We start from the raw sequence: 24,237 nt of genomic DNA, 5'->3' as shown, positions 1-24,237 counted from the left end.
GCTCCTAAATATTCCACAGTCAACTGTCAGCTGTATTATAAGAACGTGGAAGTGTTTGGGAACGACAGCAACTCAGCCACGAAGTGGTAGGCCACGTAAACTGACGGAGCGGGGTCAGCGGATGCTGAGGCGCATAGTGCGAAGAGGTCGCCAACTTTCTGCAGAGTCAATCGCTACAGACCTCCAAACTTCATGTGGCCTTCAGATTAGCTCAAGAACAGTGCGCAGAGAGCTTCATGGAATGGGTTTCCATGGCCGAGCAGCTGCATCCAAGCCATACATCACCAAGTGCAATGCAAAGCGTCGGATGCAGTGGTGTAAAGCACGCCGCCACTGGACTCAAGAGCAGTGGAGACGCGTTCTCTGGAGTGACGAATCGTGCTTCTCCATCTGGCAATCTGATGGACGAGTCAGTTTGGCGGTTGCCAGGAGAACGGTACTTGTCTGACTGCATTGTGCCAAGTGTAAAGTTTGGTGGAGGGGGGATTATGGTGTGGGGTTGTTTTTCAGGAGCTGGGCTTGGCCCCTTAGTTCCAGTGAAAGGAACTCTGAATGCTTCAGCATACCAAGACATTTTGGACAATTCCATGCTCCCAACTTTATGGGAACAGTTTGGAGCTGGCCCCTTCCTCTTCCAACATGACTGTGCACCAGTGACCAAAGCAAGGTCCATAAAGACATGGATGACAGAGTCTGGTGTGGATGAACTTGACTGGCCTGCACAGAGTCCTGACCTCAACCCGATAGAACACCTTTGGGATGAATTAGAGCGGAGACTGAGAGCCAGGCCTTCTCGTCCAACGTCAGTGTGTGACCTCACAAATGCGCTTCTGGAAGAATGGTCAAAAATTCCCATAAACATACTCCTAAACCTTGTGGACAGCCTTCCCAGAAGAGTTGAAGCTGTTATAGCTGCAAAGGGTGGACCGACGTCATATTGAACCCTATGGATTAGGAATGGGATGTCACTTAAGTTCATATGCGAGTCAAGGCAGGTGAGCGAATACTTTTGGCAATATAGTGTGTATATACTATATACTTTTATATATATATATATATATTTTTATATTTCTTTTTTGTTACTTTTATTATGTTACTTTTATATATATATATATATATATATATATATATATATATATATATATATATATATATATATATATATATATATAAAAGTAACAATGGGCAAATTTTTTGTTTATAGCTTTGATTCAGTATCCAGTAGTAATATAGGAATACTGAGTACAGCTGAAAGGCTTTCCTCTGGGTTTCCCCATGTGCTGGAACTGAAACTGACGACTTGAGCTTGCAATACGGATAACATCCCACTTTTAAAGCTGAAAGAAATGAATACATATAGATGAGTAGTAGAAAGTCGTTTTGTAGCACCTGTGACCTCTATGAGCTAAAAATGTTTACATTCTGCATTCCTAGTACACTGGAAACCCCCTGAGGAGTCTGTTAATAGCACAAAAGATCATTATGTTGCTATATAAGGTTGCCATTCAAGGCATTCACATTTTCCACTGTGGCATTTTTGCATGACAACCACACACAAAGCGCTATCCTATACATATACTGTATTCATCAACACTGTAGAATCTCTGGAGCTTCTTCAGCTACTTACCACCTTTCAGCGGTGGGTATAACGTCTGGTACACTGTTTGTAGTATATCGTACTTTTTTTGTGGAGAACTCCAGTTGTGCTCTCTTCATACATGGTAACACACTCAGTGCAGGATTTATGCTTTAGCATTTGCGTCTCTTGTGGTTTTTTTTGTTTCAGCGTTTTCGTTTCGTGATGCTTACGTTTGACTCATCTTCAGCACCGCAAGCTCCATCACGTTTCATGTTTCAGGGTCATTGAAAAGTTATTGGATTAGGAGTGAAAATGCATTAGTGCATCAGACACTTTTATTTCCCAGAACGTTAGGACTTCCTCAAAAACAGCGCTTTAATCACGTTAGGCTGCCAAGTGCTCAGTGTGGCCGCTGTACTTTTTAGCGATATTAACAGCTGGTTAAATAATTAGTCGCGACAATGTTCCCACTTGGTGAAACTAAGAGTTTATAAACATGCTTTGTGTGGCGAGTTTAGAGCGAGACGGCACACGCGGTATCGTGAGTCAGTCGCCCCGTTCGTACACTCCATACATTCTGACAGTTTCGTGACTGGAAATGTAATAATTAGTTCATAATATATTGAACATTTTAGTAATTTCATCCATTTTTAAATTCACTCCAAGCTTTCTGACATCATTTCTTCTTTTTTTTTTATTCCGGGTCCATGTCTGTAACGTCATATATAAGCAAATAGAAGGGAATAGTGACACACACACACACACACTTTTTCCATCGATGTACACTGAGGAGGGAACCAGCATCACGATTTCAATTATTTATTCGTGTAGCTCTAGTTTGGTGTCATTCATATAGTGTAAGAGAAGTTTGTTCCAAAACGTATTCCTTTAATAAAACAAGTTGAAGCAGTCCTGTCCAGACACTATGACTGACACACTGCATTTCCCCTCACTGACCTGCCCTCTTTTCCTATCAATCTGTGTCAGTAACTTTGTAGCGAAGCACTCTCTCTTCAGGTTTTAGAGGTAGAGTTTTGTGCTCGCGTCTCATTTTAACAAGCTGCACTAAAGGCTACGAGCCAGATCCGGGGCGGGAGTCTTGCCGCCCCTGTGAGGTCAGTTCAAATTGATGAATGTGGATATTAATGTGCAATAATGACCTTCTCAGACCACATTTCCGAAGCGCTCTTCAGGTCTCCCATGCCCGTAACGTTCAACCTCTGTCAGGCCACCGTACAGGACGCCCGTTATGATGAGATTAATGATGCCAGCGGTACAGTCCCAGCTCTGCCCTTGCCCATGTTCAACCTCTGCACGATCAGTCTCTTTTGTTTAATGCACAGGGAGCGTTAAGTCATCCTGAGAGTTTTACTTTAGCCCGCTTATGCAGCGCTGCCCAAAACGTAGAGACCAAGCCTGACTCTCTTCCAGCTCTTTCAGTTTCTGAGCTATTGCATTGGCCAACCTCAAGATCAATGGCATTTTTCATTAGCCCGGGAAAGCGGAACCGCTTGTGATTATTGCCAATAAAGGAAATTAGATCAAATGATTTTTGACTTTGATTTTTTTTCCCCACTCTCTCTTTTGCCCTGCCATCCTTTCACATTTAATCAAACGTGAGGTAAAGTCATCACTGAAATTGCCGTTGATTTATAAATAAGCTAATTGGCGGCATTCTCTTTAAGTACCTCTCCCTCCTGTGGACATGGCCCTGTTTTTATTGCCTAGTCAAAACCCGCTTCATGTAATTTTCAAAATGGCTCTTGAAATGAAATTTTCTTCTGAGCTCGCGAAGCACCTCCATCGCTCACAGCTCTCGCAGAGTACTTCTTTGTCTGGCGCAGCGTTTCACAGGCCAGCTCTTTGTTTGCAATCTCATCAGTCCAAAACTTCGGCTTTGGCACCATGTTGGTCGAGGTAAGGCTGTTAGTGGCCTCTGTTGATGTTTAGTCTTTTGAGGTTTGGTAGAAAACATAAGGTTTATCATTTACTCACGAGTACTGTACTAATTTGGAGAGCGGCACAGTCTAAGAATGTCCTGTCTAAAATTAGCAGAAAAAAATCTATACTTTTAACAATCATCTCTGCCAGTTTTCGAGCATTTGGATCAGAGCCTTTGGTTCTCCAGGTTATTTTTGAGAGGAACATTTCTCGGAACATAAAGTTTAATCTCGTGTATGAAAAGCTCGCAACTTTGCTTACCAGATGATGAGAGAAAACTGGCTCTATAAGATATAGTATGATATGGACTGTAAGTCTGAGCGCAGACCAGGTTTTTTTTTTTTCTTTGTAAAATGGACAAAAAATGACAATGCATTTCAAAACATTACAAAAAGGAAAGGAGTGCATAGAAAACATTAACAAGGTGTCATCTAGGCTCGTATAATGCAAGGGTTTAATCATCTCTCCACAGTTTTACACTGCCACCATGTCCAGTCATGAAAGTGATCAGAATTAACAAGCAAAACAAATTTTTGTTCTCAAAAATATACCAGAAAATCAGAAATACAGTGGAACCTTGGCATATGAATGCCCTCCCATACAAATGAAGAAATTTTGCAGGGAATTTGCATCGGAATACGAAGCATTTTCGGCACATGAACGAACCAAACGAAATGCCAGCTAAGTTGCGCGTACATACAGGAGCCGTTCAAAACTTGTTTGCGTCAGTAGAAAGTCAAGCAAAGCCAATCGAAGCTAGTTTACAAATTTTACAATTTTTTTTTTTCAGTCAGTGAAAGCTGTTTGGAAAGCGTCAACTCACGATACCAAAGTTACCTTCGGCATGCATTCAAAGCCTAGTTGATTTTTCAGGTGTTTTTTTTCTTGACAGATTGGTGGCCTGGGTTCTCTGTTCTATTTTTAGATCAAGCTTGGTGGCACGACTTCCTGTCAGGAGCCTTGTCATGGAATCTGTAGATCAGTTTTTTTTTAAGCAGCCGTACAGCTAACGTACGTTTCGTATCTGTCGTATTGCTAATATTTTTGAGTGGCTGGAACGGATTATCTGCATTTACATTATTTCTTATGGGAAAATTAATTTCGCAATACAAATTTACACCTTAAGACACCACCTCCAGAACAAATAAAATTCCTGTGCCGAGGTTCCACTGTTCTTTTCCTACCCAATTAGACAGATAATAGCCAGTTGGCATACGTGTCAAGAATAATTAATACAGATATTTTAAACTCTCCCATAGAGACACTTCCTCTAAACGTTTTCAGACAGAAAATGGGGAAAAAAGTGCACTTTGGTAAGAGGATGGACGTGTCAGTCTAAAGAATTAAATGAATCTAAAACTTAACGAATGGTGTTAATGGTGATGATAAAATAGTTTTATTTTTTGCTTTCCTGCATCAATCAAAGATGCATTCAAGCAGATACACTTTGAATGGACATTATATTTTGATTTTTAAAAGGAATATGTACATAAAAATTTATCATATCATATCATATATCATATCATATCATATCATATCATATCATATCATAATGTTTATTGCTCAGTACTGCAGAATCATCCAATAATCCACCATCCTGCTGAGATTTTTTGATTGCCAGCCAACAGTTCCCGGCCTCGCATGTTATATAATATGATGGTTCACGTTCTGTTTATTTTATTTTTTTTAGGCTGTCAGTCCTGGGCGACTAAATAGTTTATTGTATTTTTTTTTAAATCTCTTACAAGCTTTTAAAAATCTGTATGACCCAACCCTAGTGTCTTTCATACAACATACTACCACATCCATGGCATCTGTATTAGCCTTCACCTAGTGTAAACAATCCATTAAGGGGTGGTGGTGGTGGTTGTTGTTGTTGTTATTATTATTATTATTATTATTATTTCCAGAGTTTGTCAGTGAAATGCTGTACCAATCAGCAAGAACATGGTGAGGGTGGTGAATACCAGAAAAAAACCTTTCTGTGCTTGCAGTGGATTTCTCCACCGTCTAAATGTCTCTTTGTGGAGGCGATGCACGAAGGACACTAGATTATCACATAGAGAGCGAACAGTTTTTGACTGCGGGTTGCGTCTCTGCCGGTCCATGAGCTAACCAGGAACGCGTAAAGCGAAAAAGGGCTTCCACACCACAAAAGTCAGTCGTTTGTGTGTACCTCAAAGAGAAGCTGGTTTTTACACTCCTGACTTTATAGCACACTTCGTTTTGAAGTAGATGAGATCTCCAGCAATTGGAACGCTCCTCCGTGTATTGCAAACATATTGTGGGCCACTGTGCTAAATCGGTTAGTAGTTAGTCATCCCGCGCCGTCGCCCTCCACCACAAAGTTTTTGGCGCAACGAAGGCACTACTTAGAGGATCCATTTCAGTCAGGCCAAAATAATGAACTTTCTTCCTTTGGGAAATGACTGCTGAAGGCATGGCACTGTCTACTAGAGATTATCTGAGAAACTAGGTCTGTGTTTTGCTTGCCATGGTCCAAGGTTTCTGTGGTATTCATTTGTAGCTAGTGGGCAAGAGAGGAATTAAAGGCTCTGAAAGTAAAAAGTTGCGCCAGAAGCTCATCTGCTTGAATCGGAGCATGCAAGCCAACAGAATAAAAAGAATATGTGTAATGCCATTGTTTATTATGATTTGTTTTGTGTGATGAGTGCGCTACTATCGATGTCTTTCATTGCACTCACTTCAAGCCATTGATGGCTCATTCTTCAGCGCTGAGTCTCAGGCTTACAACTGCTCCCTCGGTTCTGCTCTGCTGCAAAAAATAATAACGCGTCAGTACGTGACGGGAGGGAATCTTTGCTCTCGAATAGCTAATTGGCTGAAGTCCATTGCACAACCTGCAATTAGGCCTCCCAGTGCAATGAAGCAGCGTATAGGCAGTCTGAGGGAAGTCGGGAATGTCTCTTCTGTGTTTTACAGCTGGCTTTTGGCACAAAATAACACAAAAATCAGACTTGTTTTTAACTAACGTGTAATAATCACATACAGCACACGTCACTTAAACTCCTACCTGCTTTTATTTTAGTCTATGGGAAAGGGCAGCGTGACAGATTTGCTAGTAGAGGGCATAGGGAAAAATAGATGATGTGGGTTGATTTGTAAAGTAATCAACATTTTTGTGTTCTCCCTGGTACTGGTGTGCTGCACATTAATTACTTGTTCCTTGGTCGGAACAAACATATTCACAATGAGAACTTTTAAGGACCTTGTGACTGAGAGATGTACTGTGTGTTAGGAAAAGTTAAATATAGACTTTGTCATGCCTGGTTTTCAGCAACTATTTATGCCATGCTTTTTTTCTTTTCTAGATTTCTGCCTGAACACAAGCTCCTGCTAAGGCAAACCCAGTCTGAGCGTAATAGCAGCTCGCAAGATTCCCAAAAGCATCCTGAAACAGCAGCAGCTAGGTAAATGACCTAACACTGACATGTGTGTAGTGCAAAATATCTCCATATGTTAGACATTCTATATTCTATAAATTCACTTTATATGAGGTATATTTATGCTGACAGCGGAAGCTTGGGATAATGCTATACAACTTGAGATTTTATTCATCTCTCTAGCTCCACGACATGTGAAAATGAGAAGGAACAAAGGAACGAGTGTGATGCAGAAGAGCTGGCGCCTCGACTAGCGTCCAAGCAGTGTTCTGATCCAGAAAGAGGAATGCTGCGGCCCCTGCACATCGTCTGGCCCCACCGTTGGTAGGTGTTTTGATATCCTCCTCCAGCTCGGCGTTTGCGGTTCGGTTCAGTTCACAGTTGGCTGGACCTGCAAAACGAAATGCCTTCAAAAAAAAAAATCCTGTATATCAACCGTCTTTCCAACTGTAACAAAGTTTTGCATACGATGTGAATCATTATTTCACACTGGACTCTGTTTAACCTCCAGGGGAAATGTGGTGCAAAGTGCAAATGGCAAACGGTTCTCATGGTGGATTCGAACAAAAGGCCGAAACAGTTTGGCATCTCAGTGTGTTCCCTGTGTTTCCAAACAGAAACCGTTCAGGCTGTTGGACCAGTGTGTTATGTTTGACAGCGAGGCGGGGGCATGGAACATGGACAACCCACATGTTTTCGGTACAACATGAAGAAATCATTTTGGTGCAACAAAGAAGGACCATTGAGTCCATTCTAGGCGTATAATCTTAAATCCGTTCTGCCCGGATCTTTTATTGCGCAGCAGTTTTACTTCCCATTTCACTCCAGGGAGAAAAAAAAAACAAAACGTGTGACCAGTGTGGTGGGGGTGAGAAACATCAATTATTTCAAAATTGTTCTACAGCAGTCATAAGGGGCCGAAGCCCACTGCGATGCCACGTACTCCCAATGACAATGTGGAAATGCGCTGCCATTGAGCTGTGTTCGCAGAAAAGAGCAGGGGAGGGATGAGAAAATATTTCACTGCCCGCAGGACCGCTCTGTGGCTTTTGCTGAAGCTTAAATGTCTTCCACTCCCCATATTTTAGAGCTTCTCCTGGCGTTAATGGAAACCAAGCAGTGTTGTATCTCTGCCTCATCTGCTCAGCCTACAGAGTGGGGAGAGAAAAAGGTTTTTCGAGCTGCATTTTTCTCCCATGACTCTGCTCTCATCTCTTGGCGGGGACAGCATGTTTCCTGACTGAAAAAACGCTCGTAAATCAGGTTCACGGGTGAAAAAAAAAGACCACCGGTGCAGAAGTTTCTACGCTGGCACTGGGATTTAGCTGTGTTTGTTTGCGTTGGGTCTCCGCGTCTCAACTACTCTTGTATCGGTAATGAAAGCGGGACGTTTTTTTAATCTCCTGAAAAACTGAGCAAAACACAGATGGATTAAGGACTTGCAACATGCGCGTTTCATAAACGCTGGAGCCAGGCCGAGTTAAATTAGGGTTTACACAGGGCCAGAGCAACTGGTTCGAAAAAGAGGCTTGGATTATCTGTATGATTTAAGCTGCGACACTGTGTGTACTGTTTCACCCCTCTCTTTTCCACTAAGCTTGGTTTCCCCCCCCCCCCCTCTCATCATTTGCTTACAGATTGTTAATCTGTTTGTGGCCTGGTTAGGCGTTCATCCTGGGACGGATTACAGTGCTGTCTAATTGCAGGCGCTGCTTGGGACCAATCAGGTCAGAGATCCGCGTATGCAGGTGTCGATGCCACAACTGCTGAAACAAATCAAGGGTTAGGGAGGGATGAGTGATCACGATGCTTAAACTTCTGAATCTGTTTGGGGTAAATAGAGACATACTTCATGTTTTTTCTTCAGCTTGATAATTGATTGTTTAAAAGCTGATTATAAATGACTTTCAGAACTTCTCTACTATGAATGAAACATTACAGTTCTTTGATGTTTATATTTCATAATGAATATATACGTTTCTTGAAATAATAGATCTGAATGACGAAGCATTGCCTAATCTGATGTTACTTCCAATCCCAAAATTACTAATTAATACCAAAACTTAAAAAAAAGTGTATATATAGCCATCAGACAGCATTACTTAAACCTCTGAGCGTTCGGCTGGGCCGATAAGCTACTGCCAGTGTCCGGGTTTTACTCAGCAAATCGAATTTCACTTGTTAAAGCTTTGCACAAATGAATATTCATTCTTGACTGAAAGAGAGGGAGGTGAAAAGTGAAGTAAAACATGAGTTGCAGATTTTAGTCGGCGCGTAGCAGGAGAGCGGATGTGTGCTGTCAGAGTTTGAGGATTTAAAAAAAAACAGTCCCTCACACTCAGCGCTAGGAAATGTGGCACAGGACTAGAAACTCCCAATAATAAACTCACACTAATATTGTGATCGCAAGAAGTGAAACTCATTTCTGAAGCTGTAGAGATGATTTCATTATTTAAAGCTAGTCCACATACAGTACAGTGATAAGCTGTGTCCCTGTGTTGGAGATGTACACAGCTTCACGCTGAGGTCTGGATGTTTTTTTTATTGTGTGCTTTCTGACCGCTTGTTTTGCTTAATTAGAAAAACCTATGGAGTGGTTTTTAATCAAATTTCACAAACCACCAAATTATAAATGTGGCCCTTGCAAATTGTTTACAATAGATCAAAAGTAATTTTTATTTTATTTTATACTATTATTATTATTATTATTATTATTATTATTATTATTATTATTATTAATAATAACAATAATAATAATAATAATAAATTAATTTTTGTTTCTACATTTATTTATTTATTTATTTATTTATTTATTTATATCTGTTTAATTTATTTCAAATAGGGAAAATAGCAATTAACAAGATCTGAGGATTCCTTCTTGTGAAAATGCTTTTAAACCTTTTTTTATATTCAGGTTAAATAATGATTAATACTGACATTAAGCAGCTACATAAATAATAATTAGATTTTATTTTATACAATTATAAGTGGAAAAGAAAAACCTTCTGGACCTGTGCTGTGTTCTTTCTTCTGAAAATCCAGACATATTTGTGCATCACTCTGTTTTTCTTTCTTTTATTTCTTTTTATTATTTTTAAAAAATTTTTCCCTCCCAGTCTGTTCTCTAGGCACTAATCAGCGAGTGTAAGAGACGCGGGCACTGACGCATCACCACACCATGCTGGCACTGCCCCTGAACGCTCCTCTGGCACCACCCTCTCCCCCGAGCTCGCAGCCAAAACGCTGCCATTTCGGAGTGACTGTGCATTGAAGAGCATGACGCACACCAGACTAGCAGCTTCAACAGCACTTTCCCAAAACCCAAATTAGAAAACGTTTGCCATTCAGCGTTCCGAAATATGCAACATATTAGACAACAGTTCGAGTTCAGTGTTCAGGGACATGTAACAGATTAGAAAAGAGTTGCCATTCAATGCTCAATTGGAAACAGCTTTATCTGGAACAAGTAGCCGAGATAAAGTCTGAAAATCCCATTTTTTCGAATCATCATCAAAACAATACCATGTTTACATTTTCCTGGTATTCATTAAATATGCACTGGAGCTTCCATATGGAATTATAATGCATACAGAAATACTCTCTCTTTGAGGACCATCTCCCCCTTTTTGTCTGTTTTATCAATCCCCTGATATCCTGCGCCCGGGCTTTCAGACATCCCATTAATTTAGCACTTTTTACTTTCTCCTGATGCGAATGCTTTTAACGTTCGCTGTAAATATAGTCCGATATTTTTTTTTTTTTTGTTCAAAATGCACCTCTTGGGTGCAACTTAAAGGGGAATATTTAATCATAGCTGTCTGAACGCAAGGATGATAGTCTTTTAAGTGCTAAAGGACGCTGCTAATGAGGGTCCCCACTGAACAAGCTTTTCTTGATTTGTTTTATTTGCGTTCTGTCTTGTAGCTCGGTTCAGCTAATCAAGCCGCATACGGGTGAAGGCTGTTTACAGAAGCAGTCGAAAGGGGAATGCGTGTTTGGCTGGAAAAAATGAAAGCAAAACAATGGTCTGAAGAAATCGCTGCCTTACATAATGTCCGTGATGCTTCGAAGTAAACGAGTGCGATGTGCACCGCAGCGGATATTTTACTCTGCTTTCAGACTTAATACTGCAAATTAAACTTGGTATAAAACCCTGATCTGCAGCACTGGCAGTGACATTCTGCTGCGTTCTCTCGTCTGACTCCCAAAGTGCCAGCAACACATCGAAGCCTCCTGCAATCCCGGAGCAGCATAGCTGACATGTTAATTAACCCTGGGCTTCGGTGTCAGTAGGGAATAAGGCATCATGCCGTGTACAGATTACATTTTTATTTACTCCGCTGACAGGACGGGTAATAGGCGCCATGTCACCTCACCACGGGTCAACCGTGCTTAGACCGGAGGAGGGTTACATTCACATGTTCAATTCAAAGAAGATGTGAAATTAATGAGGGAATCAGCGCCGAGCCACAGGGGGACGTGGCAGCATAAAAGAAGCGGAAATGAGGATAAATAAGCTTTGTGCTAATACCTCATCTAAAGAGCTTCGGCCCAGGCGGGGTGGCATCTTTTGTCAAGCGCTTCAGTAATCTGCCTTCGACCTTCAACAAACGTCACTTTTGGAAAGGAAGGACCGTTTTTGTTTAAAAAACGGGCTCAAAGAAGGAAATGAGCTGCAAAATGAAAAGGCTTTGGCAGCACTCTTCGAGTGTGGAGCGTACCCCGTGTGCCAGGCCTTTGGCTCACTTCTGGACTGTGTTACAGGCAGAGATGGAAGGACCATTTGATATTTATTTCCAGCTCATGCGTTTCGATTGAAATTTTTGGGCGTGCGGCCTTAGCAGGAGATGGTTTGAGTTATTACTTTAAAGGACAGAGAGAGAGAGAGAGAGAGAGAGACGTACTGATCCGTTTACAGAACACTGTGTGTTTGTTGCTATTAATATTCATGGGTTTCTGAAATCTACAGCAAAAGCAGATTTTATTTAGGTTCTTGTTCTGGCACACGTCCGACCACGTCTTGTTTTAATTTTGCACTTTAATATTGTAGCACCAATGAGACACATTCATATTCATTTTCTTTCTTTGAAGGGAACATGACAAAGACCCCGAGCTGTTTTTCAAGACCTTGCTAAAGCTGGCAGAGCGAGAGCTGAGCTTTGAAGTGTCCGTCCTCGGGGAAACCTTTACCGATGTACCAGGTATGCTGATACCCCTAAAGATCTGCAAAAGCTAGAGTGATGAAGGACCTATATTTATTTTTAATGTTGAATTGAGGAAATCAAATCAGGTCACTCTAACATAGTTCAGAAAGTGATTCCATAATGAACTCTTTTTTTTTCCTCTGGAAGTAAATTTTATACATGATGTTTATGTGCCTCTGTACCATCCAAGCCGTCGCTAAACGGTGACTAATTTGTTAAATAGACAAAATACACAAAGTTCAGAGATCATCCATTAGTCCTGTATGGCTTGTACTCAAACCATTTTCATTGGTGAAACATGTTTCCATTAGCAGATGATTATGCTTTAATGTCTTTTGGACAGACTTGGATATTTATAGTGTTTCCTTAAGTTAATTTATACACACATACTAGATTAAAGAAATCACAATCTCTTCTGTTGCGTTCTAAACTTTTATAGTAGCGTAAAGAGCTTATGGGGGTGGAGGAAAAGGCACCGTAAATGTTTCTCATATTTGGAAATTATGTTTACGGTTGCTCGGAAGGCAATCATGCTAAAAACTCTTTTAATCCATTTTGATTCCACTAATAGGATCACTATTGATTATTTTTGCCCTTTCCCGTTTTATATACGTCCGAATGTTATGACCTCCCCTCGTGTCTTTTTCATTCGCATACAAACTAGTGGCCGAAGCACAAACTTGCCTCTCTGTGTTAATTACCCTTGTGTTTGACGCTGAGCTCTCGAACTTTTCAGACATCTTTGCCGAGGCTAAAGAACGCTTGGATCGCCACATCCGCCACTGGGGTTTCATGCCCAGTAAGGAGGACTACCTCAGAACGCTGTGCCAAGCAGATGTTGTCGTTTCCACGGCCAAGCACGAGTTCTTCGGCGTGGCCATGTAAGTCTGCTAATGAAGGGCGTTTTCTCTCTTACGAATGGAGTGGCCCCACTGTGAATACGCAGTAGGACCAGGGAACATCCAGAACGGCACGACTTACCAAAACCGAATAACCTTATTGATTTTTTTTTTTCTTGTTTTGTGTCAGAAGGGCGTTTACTGAACATTTAATAGTTTATTAAGATTTACAAAATGCAGGATTACAGTGTATTGGGAAGATAATGTGCCAGAATCAAATCGAAATTGGGTAAGCGTACTTAGACACGCACAAATAATAAGACTGAGTGGTATGTGGTTACATCAGGGAAGGAGTAGATGGAATAGTTAGGGTGAAGTATAGGTTGAAGTCAGAAGTGTGAGCGTATGGGTTTTTAGAGACTAGATTGCTAGAAATATACTCTAAGGTATTTTTTTTGAGTCCTGAGCTTGTCAAGGTGTTGGTTTCCTCTGGTTTCCTCTAAACTTCCAAATCATACCAAAGGTGGCTTGGCTGTTCTAAATTACCCCTAGATGTGCACAAGTGTGTGAACGTGTGTGTACATGGTGTCCTACCCATCCAGGGTATATCCCTGTCTCCTGTCCAGGATCTCGGCACTCCAGATCTACCATGTCCCTGACCAGGAGAAAAATGCTTACTGAAGATCAATGCACCTTTTTTGTTTCTTTACAGTACAAAGTTCATTCCACATGCGAATGAGAATGGTTGCATGAATTTGATTGCTCTTTTCTTCTTGTTCTCAGTCGTATCTGGATGATAGATAGCGCCATATTTCACAAATGCAGACCTACATCCCTGCTGCAATGTATTCGCAGTATAAAGGACAGTAATTAAATGCGTTGATTATTTTTACAGGGACTGAAAAGAAAAAAAAGAGAGCGATTTGATTCAGCACAATTAAAATATTGGAATGGGAATAAACAAGGAGGCCCTTTGAGCATGTGTGTGTGTGTGTGTGTGTGCTTGGATGCATGTGGCTGCATACACTGCAGGAGAGTTCCTGCAATTAAGTACCTGCAGATTTTATAGTCTTGAGACAATGAGCTCATACTTTTACTTTGTCGATCTGTACATCATACCTATGAACTGTCTAAAAACCTACGAGTAAATCCAGTGTATTATTAGCTAAGCATACATTTACCTATATTTACTGGCAGCCCTGATTGGGTTACATGTAACTTTTCTGAGTGCCACACCACATGAGGAAAAGCACCACGCCCACATGGAGGGACTTTTCTCTACTGCACTCTGTCCTCGTTATTGTGGAAATTAGCCTAATCTAATTAATTGTCAGCAGACACCCATCCATGCCCGGCAGAAAAACAGCGAAGCTGCCAAGCAGAATGATCTGCTAATTATATTTGAGATGAAATGCCTGATAAGCATTTGTGCGCTCGCACATTAACTGCATTGACATGGAGCTGATCTTAATCAGTTTCATGAGACCGGGGCCAAGCGCCTACAAGTTTCCACGCTCACGCGGCGGTAGATCAGCGAGGGAAACATTGTTGGTTGCACTTGGCGGTTATATTTAGTTTATAGTTCTGATTACTGTCTAGCTTTTGATGGAAAAGAGATCGGCGCCTTGAGTTTGACAGTTATCTCCTGGCATGTAACCACATTCGAAACATGGGGAACTCTAGGGGTTTTCTTATTCTTATGAGTCTCTTGGTGCTGTTCGTTACATACAAGAGAATCCAATTTATTTATTTTTTTTGCATGCTCTGAGATGACACATAAGTTGCTGCAGCATGCTTGCGTCACTCCAAACCCCCTACCAGGATCCACATTAAAACCGAGGTTTAAAAAAAAAAAAGTTTTTCCGAGAAGGCTTGTCCCGTCGCTCAGTCAAATCTACAAATTCCGAGCTGAATGTCAGCCAGCTAATCGGATATTAAAATATGCATGGCTTTAGCATGGGGAATGAGATGGTGATCTGATGGCGAGGCGAGTGATGCATGGACTCGTGAAATATTAACGCTCATTCTACAAAATATTTAAACAGCCAGTCATTTTCCGCTGGCAGCTAACAGGGCGGGTTCGGATGAGGCGAGTCAGTCGGGAGCAAAGTTTGCCCCAGATTTAACTATTCACTGAGGATTTTGTAGTTTTGACATGGCGAAGCGTGAATTCCATCCGTGTCTGTGTGCGACCAAAACTTTGACCAAACAGATCCACACAGAGGAGGAGTTCTCCATTCGGGTTTTGGCTCCTTTTTAAGATCCGTTCGTCATGCCTGTTAGTTTTTTTTTTTTTTTTTTTTTTACTTTGCCGCGGTCTCCCTCGTCTTGCTCATTACGGGCCAGATTATGGAATTCTGTAAAGGCACTTCGTTACAGTGACCACCGTGAAAAAAAAATCAGATAAAACACTTTTGAGGGAGGGAAAATACATCTACAGTGTAAAAATATACACATGCTTTTGTTTCAACATGAGAGCTTGTAGCAGTTAATCTTTTAGTCTATATATATTGTAGTTTGATATCTTTTCAGTATGTCACAGAATAATTGTCTCCTAACATGACCTGGTGTAACAGGTTGGAAGCAGTGCATTGTGGTTGCTACCCACTGTGTCCAAAGGCTCTTGTCTACCCAGAAATATTCCCTGGTAGGTTTTTTCTCTCTCTTTCTCTCTCTTTCTCTCTCTCTCTCTCTCTCTCTCTCTCTTCCCCTATTGAAAAATTTGACATTGAAGATGACACCATGACAAAATTATGTAGCCTTTCATATACCATAAAGTACTAATTGTCACAGACCAAAGCTGTGAATGATGTCAAAGTAATAAGTAATTCATCTTAAAGCCTAAAGCATTGGGCATAACACATTGGTGTTCTTTATATATATAAATAAAGAAAATCTAAGCCCAGTTGAATAATGTAGAACATACCACAGCATGGAGTCGGGTGCATTTTTTATGCTGGAAGTGGCTGGTCTCTGCTCCATGCTTTGAGGTTTTTTGTGTGTGTGTGTGTGTGTGTGTGTTAAATCAAAAATGTATTCCTTTTTTTTTTTTTTTAATGTAGGTTCATATCTGTACTCAACACCTGAGCAACTGTTTAAGAGACTTCAGGGTTTCTGTAAGCATCCTCATTTAGTGAGACATCATGTCATTCAGGTAGGTATAGATATGATGTATGTAATGTTCATACCATGATGACTTTTGATCACATTACGGATGTCGGTTATGCCGCATTTTTTTCCTTGATCACGTATTCCAACATTCTTCAGTTAGAATTTTAAGCAGCGATTTGATCATTTCGTACCACGATGGTATGTCATCCCTCTGTTTTAGGTGAACGCTGGAAGGTTTTCCTGGGACGCTTTGGGACAGGAGTACAGATCTCTGCTGGCGACAGGTTCCAGGAACACGTCATGACAGATGTGCGCATGTTGTATTAAAGTACAACACGAGCGTTACTCAGACACGCATCAAAACACTTCAATTAAGTGAAGTAACCTGGAAGGACTAATTTAGAGGCACTTTATCAGCAAAATCCTATATTTCCGAGTTTTAAACAATGATTCCACTTGTTTCTGTTATTAAACTTGAGTCTTATCCATCATGCTAGCATCGTGAGTGATTAATATGACACTTAATAGGTAAGTAGCAAATGATAAATGGCAAATAAATAAATTATAAAAGAAGGAGAAGAATAATCAGGAGTGTAAGAAATCCCCCAAACGTGTCCTGCAGGCAACTAAAATAAAGTGTTACTCATGACTCTCATAACAGACACAGCCACAAACCTACCTCGGCCTCACCACCTCTCCACTAAAACAACATCCACAGCACAAGGGCCTCAACGCTGAGCGCTTTTACATGCATAGTTTTAAGGCAGAGGAGAAAAAAAACAAGAAGTAAAAAATAAACAACCTAGAAACCTGCGACCGCCGTCCGTGTTTTCCGCTTAGGCGGTGCCACCTCACATTTCGGTTCAGGTCCATTTTTATCCTTTTTGTGCCGGAGCTGAGCTGCACGGCTGGAATCTTCGCTTCCCACTCGGGCTGAGTGGCGGCCAAAGTTGTGGCTTGAAGCTCTTGTGGGCTCCACCTGGGGGTTGCCAGGTTGTGACAGAGTCCCCCGAGGCTCAGAAAAGGTTAATAGGAGGCCTTCGCTGCACTGTGGTTGTGCCTAAATATATTCATAGTGTTTGCGTTTGGAAATGAACCGCCGTGTAATTAAGGGGGCCCAGGAACTAGGTATTTATAAGTAGTCAAGCGATGTAAAGGGGAAGATGAAATAACATATTTTCCTACAAGCGTGTTTGAATGTCAACCCTCCTTGAGTGCTTGGACCCTTTGATCGCTTCCGCCTTTTAATCTGTGCTGCTGAAATCATTTAGGTTGGTCAATAGAAAAAAATGATTGCAATATATCCATTTTTATTCTACTTCCTCGGCTCGGTGACATGCAGCTAATACAAATGCATTGCTAATTCAGGTGCAGCAGATGTGAGATCGGAATTAAAGGAAGAAATGAAATCAGGTTGGTATATAGCTCCTTATTTCCTGAGAGAGCAAAATGAGGCCCATCATTCTTGCTTTTGGCATAGGACCTGACTCACCTCTGTTTGAAAAATGGCTCCTAATATCTTTTATCAGCATTCCTCATGTGCAACTATGATTTTCCTTCCTCCAGAAGATGCAGAGATGTTTGCAGCTTGATGTATGTGTTATTCCAGGGACATTCCCACTCACAGATTCATGTACGGTGCTTTCAAGATCATAATCTAGTATGTGCAGGATACTAGTAGAAAAGAAGCTTTAAGAGAGATAATGTCATTTCACATTTCGGGTTTACCGAAAGCCAACACCATGTCTTGCCGTGGTACATTACGCCCGAAGATGGATTGCTTTGACCCCTGAGTGCCGTGACCGATCTGCTGTCGTTTGAGGATCCTCTCCTGCAGAGTCAGACGAGTCTGGCCGACCTGAGGTCAGGACCTAACGACGCCGTAAAGCTTATACCGCTGCCGTTTCGCCACTTACAAAATGTCACCCCACAAATAAAAACTTAATAGCAACCTCTGTAAAATGCAGTAGGCATTAAGCCCTTTTTCACTGGCCTTTTTAATTCATGTTCCCGCATTTCACTAACAGTGTCTGAGGAACCGAAGTGACACAAGCAGACCGAATCTCAAGACTGGTCTTTTAAAATAGCCTTATTTTTTTCAGCATATTTTTTTTAAAGCATTTGAAATAAGTCTACCTGAGGGGAAACTCAGTTAGGAAATTACCAAAGGGGCGGGACTTTACTAGAAGATTGTATACAGTGATTCATAAGAACTGGTGCTTGAACCTGTAGCTGTCAATCCAGCACTCCGTTAGATGTGGCAGTTAAATGTAATTGGGTTGTAACACAAAAACTTTGGATATGGCAAAAAATAACTCAGAAACAAAGACTTGTCAAGTCCAGTGAGAACTGCCTTTCCTCCCACTACACCGAACGTCTGCCACTTTAATCCTTCCCCCACCTCACCTCACAGATTCTCAGTCTTAACAGAAGATTTGCAGCTTTTGGTTAAAAATGTGTTTATCTCCGACATACCATTTTACCTTTCGCAGGATAAAGGGTTTTATTTTGAACATTTCTACAGTTTTTTTTTTCTGCCCCTAATAAAGTTGACTAGTGTATAAAAAATGCAGCAACAGCTGCCCCAAGTTCCACAGAAAGGTGCTGATTGAGAGTGAGAGGAGGTTTGGGGGTGTTCTTTAAACTGGATTATCAACGAGAAACAGTGGCATTAATTTCACGGCCCAGCAGTGATCCTGTTTCTGTTTGGCTGTTGTTCTAAACCTGAAAGAGAAAATGAAAGAATGAAATTCTTTAAGCAATGAATACCTCTTGTGTGTGTGTGTGTGTGTGTGTGTGTGTGTGTGTGTGGTGGGAGACAAAGAAATGTTCCTCTGAAATAAATGAGTATCCAGGCTAGATTGTGCATTTAATTGCAGTCGCTCTGTTTTTAAGTCTTTAACTCAAATGTTCAGAAGTGCTTCTAGATATGCTGGTCATGCCATGCTCATACCTGTTAGGACCCCCCGTTGCTTTCAGAACAAACGTACTTTCCTTAGTGAATCTTGATGCAAAGATTCCTTTGAAATTCTGGTCCGTGTCGATATGATTCGCATGACATAATTGCTGCAGATTTGTCAGTTCACGTTCATGCTGAGAATCTCCTATCCGAACACTTCTCTATCGGATTCAGATCTGGTGACCGGGCCATTGAAGCACATTAAACTCATTGTTATATTCACTGAACCAGTTTGAGATGACACTGGATTTGTGGAGTCATGCTGTTTACACCAAATTCTGAGTCTATCATTTGCATGTTGCAACAGAAAATAAGATTCATCAGACCAGGCTATTGTGATCTTTAAGCTGTTCAGTTTGGATGAGCCTGTTACTCTCTATAGCTACAGATTAATGCTCTTGTTGGACAGGAGTGGATCCTGATCTGGTCTTCCGCTCTTGTTGGTAATCTGTCTCACGGTTTGATTCTGAGATGCTTTTCTGCTCACCATAATTATAAAGAGGTACTATGTGAGTTACTGTATCCTTTCTGGGCATCTCAGATCAGATCTGGCCATTCTACTCAGACCTGTCTCGTTAACAAGGTGCTCCCGCCATCACAACTGATGCTAAGTGGCCTTATTTTTTTTTACATATCACGTTATAGACATTTGAAATGTAAACTCTATTACCTCTGTAGTGTAAGACTTTATTAGCTGAGTGTGTGTAGTCATTAAAAATAACTCAAACCTGTAGCTTTCAGTCCAGTACAGAAAAATAGGGATGGCCACCTCACTCAGATGGCAAGAACAAAGACTTATCAAGTCTAGTGACAACTTTTTTTTTTGATTGAACAAAAGACATGACGGATCTAAAACATACAAATCCACATATTTGGTGTACATACATAAAAGCTTTACAAGTAGTTAAGAACTAATGCTAAGCATGCCAGTGTTCCTAATGTAAAAACAAGGCCAAGGCAGAGCGCTGTCCTTGTGTGACACAGTCATATGCTATCAATATGCTGCCATGTTCTCTTGGAACATGCTCCACCTTTTAATGGGGCCTGGTGGTTAGAACATGGCAGGCAGTTCACAAGGACACAGCATTGTTATGCTTTCATTTACTTTTTTGAGTCTCTTTTTTTTAAGCATTCAGTTCTTTTTTTTTTTTAGCCTTACAAAGACACCCATTTCCATGAAGCTCTGCCAAGAAGGATGGGAAAACAAAAGTGTGTGTTGAGTGCGAGGTGGAGGGGCGGGGGTTCTCCACAGCGCAGTGGTCTCTGGTTAGAACACGAAATCGTCAGACGCAAAGCGTCTTGGCTCGCCTAGGGAAAACACGAAGCCCACAGTCTCCATCTCGTCCTGCAAGTCTGCATGGCGTCGACTGGTCTTTCACACGGCACTGACGTTTACAGGACACCGTGATGTGATCCGTTTTCCTGTTGTTTTTGGGTGCGCAAAAACTTACGATGTATTCCTTTTTTTTTTTGCTTATACATTGATGATTAGCATTTGTAGGTCTGTATTGCTTTTGGCAACAAATGAGCCATGTCCAGCTAAGAAGACGTATAAAACGTGTTTAAACAGTATGTATATGTATATAATGTTTTTACAGCTTTCTTTCAACACTATATTCCGGATTTGGAAAACCTATATTTCGAAAGAAAGATTTGCATATTTATTAAAGCTCCTATTGAGGTGTATTAATCCGGTATTAAGTCTGTCCAGAGAAACTTTCCCAGAAGAGAGAAACATTTAGTCAGCACTTGAAGCCAACGTAGTGTGAATGTATGTAGTAATATTTCGTATGCACGTGTGAGAGAAATCGGAATATGCTGCTGAAGGTTTATTACTGTTTTTTGACATTATCTTCCATTATTTTTGGATAAAATTACTTCCTTCACCTATAGTATAGTTTACTTGTGCTAAGCAACATGTTGCAGTGGATGTCCCAGTGATTTGCCCATACTAATTCCAGCTCTAGAGATAACCCACACTGCCAGGAAGGTCACTTCAAGCATCCAGAACATTTCTCTCTTTTATTTCCACAATGGATTTAGTGAAACTTGCAAGCTCGCATATCTGGTTTGCGTTGCCCATCCCCCATTCCACGCTCTCCATTCCCCTTCATCGTTCCTCGACTCAATGCCAAAAAAATGAAGTGTCTGATTTAGAGCACTGGCTCTCCACGTAATTACAGACTCCGTCTTATCTCTGGGATGGAATAAAAAACACATTCATGCAGAGCGTCTCGGCGATGGCTTGCGGAGAGCGAATAAAAAGACGCCGCTGTTGGGGAATTGGAGAGGACTTTTGGCAGTTTGATTAGAAACCGATGTGATTGTGGCCGTTGCATGTTCGCTGTGGCAGTTCTGAAGATCACTGGAACTATTTTCACAACAGCATACCAGCTTGAAGGATGCATATATAACCAGCTGAATAGCTAGTGGGGTTTTAACTCGGTTGACCAATATATGATTTCTGAATGCTAGCAAAAACATGTAATCCAAAATGTTTAAAAAAAAAAAAAGAAGTGGTGTATGTATTCAGTACATAAAATGTTTCTAGCTTTTACTGTTGAACCTGAAGAAATATACAGCTGAAACTGCAGGTAAACATAAAGGTTACTTTTTATTTACAAGAGTACACAAGAAGATATGTCTGTATGACACGATGATGGTATAAAAAATATTTAAGATTCAAAAGTCAAAAAAGTTAACCTTATTGACCAAAACTCACAAGAGTTCCTAAATGTACATTTATCCATTCAAGACGCTAATTATTATTTGCATAACCACCCCACCCCACCCCACACACATACTCCACACACTTAATATACACAATTAACTCTCCAATTTATTCCCACAAATTCCCTCCCTCTACCTACGAATGGGGAAGACACCATTCACAGGTTGCTGTTGAGAGCTATCTGCCCTCTTCTGCATACTTGAATTCACAGACTCGGGTTAGGGTTAGGGTTAGACCTCTTCATGACATTAAGTCCCGCCTCTTTTAGAGATGGTACACCTCCCACCCAGAGAGTGGCATCATCAGGATGTGAATTTGTATGCCGTGAAGATCTAGTACGATTAAAGAAAATGCCAATGTTGTGTTTAAGTCTTCAGTGTCATTCCGGGCTTGTTCAGAAATAACAATAAGCACGGACAGAAAGAAGCTCTTTGTATGATGTTTTAAAATGGGGAGAAAGGGAGTTTGGAATTGTTTGGGGGCTCTAAAAAATAGGACCAGAATACCCATTCTGAGGTAATATAATACAGTGGAACCTCGGCATACGAATGCCCTCCCTTAAGAAGTTTCGCCTTAAGAATTGAAATTGTGCATACAAAGCATTTTCGTCATACGAACAAACCAAACCTAACCAAGCACTGGCTAAGTTGCACGTACGTCTGGGAGCCCTTCAAAACTTGTTTGCGTCAGTGGAAAGCCAACCAAAGCGAGTTTACATTTTTCAGTCAGTGAAAACTGTTTTGAAAGAGTCAACCCACGATACCAACGTTGCCTTCAGCATGCATTCACAAGCTAGGTGATTTTTTTTGGCCGTTTTTGTTGAGATTGGTGGCTTGGGTGGTCTGTTCTATTTTTAGCCCAAGCTTGGTGGCACGACTTCCTGTGAGGACCCTTGACATGGAATGCTTGGCTTGGGTCAGTTCTTTGTAAGCAGCTGTACAATTTACATACGCTTCGTATTGGTGATATTGCTAATATTTTTGGGTTGCTGGAACAGATTATCTGCATTTAAATTATTTCTTATGGGGAATACAAATACAAATTTTCCCCTTAAGAACTCGCCTCCAGAACAAATTACATTCCTATGCCAAGGTTCCACTGTAGTAGAAATAATAATGATAATAATAATAATTGGGAAAAAGAAAAAAACAACAACACACAAACAATATTTTTCCCTGTTCTTCGGCACATATGCTAGCTTTGCAAGCCTGTATGAAGGGTCAAGCATGTATGCTGATAAAGTTACATTAATTCATTCATTTATATTGGCATTTGTAATGCAGTTAATACAATATCCTACAATAATCAAGCATAATAGAGAAGAAGTTTTGATCACAGTGGTACTAAATTTGCTGGAGGTCAGCATGTCACGTCACATTCCACTGTTCTCAGCTCACAACCACAGATTTTGTTTACATTGTAGAATTTGATTTGAAAAATCGCACAAATCAAACCCGGCTTAAGACCTGAATATGGAGTGCAACAAGAGGAAAAAGAAGCAACATCCTACAGGTTCCTGTTATATTTTCTTATTTTCATGTAAAACAAATGTACATGTAGTCCTGTCATAAAATGGAAGGCTTTTATATATATATATATATATATATATATATATATATATATATATATATATTTAAACACTTGTTACTTGGATTCTGGTCCAAAGATTTCAACACACTCAATGAGCATGAATTCCACTATCTGGTTCTGGTACAGCATGTTGACAGCCATGTTTCCTGCATCCAGCTCAGGCCACATGAGAGTCGGTCCAAAAACAATGCTGATGCCTTGGCTCGACATGAGGTTTTGCTGTGACTTTGTCAAAACTCTGCAAAGAGAAACAGACAAGTGGAATGTTATATACAATATTTTATCATGTGTTTGAGTATCAAGGTAGTTCTGATATGCTATTGGTCTCAGCCAGTCATGTGTTGTATAGACTGTTGTATAATGTGCAGCTGGGCAGATGGCTAGAGGATAAAGTCTAAGATAGCTGAGTTCTTTTGGAGGTATCTACAGAGAACTGAGGTTTGGCTGGAATGCACAAAAAACGCCACTAAGCTACCGGAGGGCTCTTAGGACGAATCAGGACAGAGCCTTCGAGCTCTGTAATGGGATAAAGCCTGGAAAAAGAGGGTGGAACTGTGGCTGAAGGCTATACTCCAAGTTGTCAATGGGATCATGACTAAGAGCTCTGAGGTGGACTGGAGGCTTTAACATTCTGTGGCTTTTCAGTGGCAAAAATATTTTGCACTCTACACAGTTGCATGTAGTTAGGATGATACCTTAGGATGAACGCTCGGTAGTAAGAAACAAACTGTCCACGGAAGTCATGCGTATTTCCACAGATTCACTCACCCATCGTCAAATTGACAAATGTCCTGCGTGTTCTGCAAACAATGAGCCTCTAAAGACAGACGAGTAATGACATGGCTCTTCATGATTGTTTTGGTGTGTGTTCCTGCACTA

The 24,237-nt window shown here is 40.9% G+C and overlaps 2 protein-coding genes across 6 annotated transcripts in view; one reads left to right on the top strand and one right to left on the bottom strand.

Annotated features, from left to right (window-relative positions):
- gtdc1 (glycosyltransferase-like domain containing 1) overlaps positions 1-16,579 on the top strand; it is a 46,976-nt gene extending 30,397 nt beyond the window's left edge. For 2 of the 4 annotated variants that reach the window (XM_058391717.1, XM_058391718.1), the window contains exons 5-11: positions 6,853-6,951; positions 7,108-7,248; positions 12,016-12,125; positions 12,865-13,009; positions 15,544-15,614; positions 16,030-16,121; positions 16,299-16,578. In XM_058391717.1, coding sequence (XP_058247700.1) covers positions 6,853-6,951; positions 7,108-7,248; positions 12,016-12,125; positions 12,865-13,009; positions 15,544-15,614; positions 16,030-16,121; positions 16,299-16,382 — 742 coding nt within the window. In that variant the 3' untranslated portion in view covers positions 16,383-16,578. Of the gene's footprint in view, positions 1-6,852; positions 6,952-7,107; positions 7,249-12,015; positions 12,126-12,864; positions 13,010-15,543; positions 15,615-16,029; positions 16,122-16,298 lie in introns of all 4 variants that reach the window. The other 2 variants (XM_058391719.1, XR_009204729.1) reach the window with 2 other exon arrangements.
- A 5,381-nt stretch (positions 16,580-21,960) lies between these two features.
- The window catches only part of arhgap15 (Rho GTPase activating protein 15), a 40,505-nt gene continuing 38,228 nt past the window's right edge, over positions 21,961-24,237 (bottom strand). For both annotated transcript variants that reach the window (XM_058391715.1, XM_058391714.1), the window contains exon 14: positions 21,961-23,596. In XM_058391715.1, the coding sequence (XP_058247698.1) occupies positions 23,413-23,596 (184 nt within the window). In that variant the 3' untranslated portion in view covers positions 21,961-23,412. The remainder of the gene's footprint in view (positions 23,597-24,237) is intronic.

The sequence above is a fragment of the Hemibagrus wyckioides genome, linkage group LG06, assembly GCF_019097595.1.
Source record: "Hemibagrus wyckioides isolate EC202008001 linkage group LG06, SWU_Hwy_1.0, whole genome shotgun sequence".
Lineage (NCBI taxonomy): Eukaryota > Metazoa > Chordata > Actinopteri > Siluriformes > Bagridae > Hemibagrus > Hemibagrus wyckioides.
This window is presented reverse-complemented; position numbering and strand designations above follow the sequence as displayed.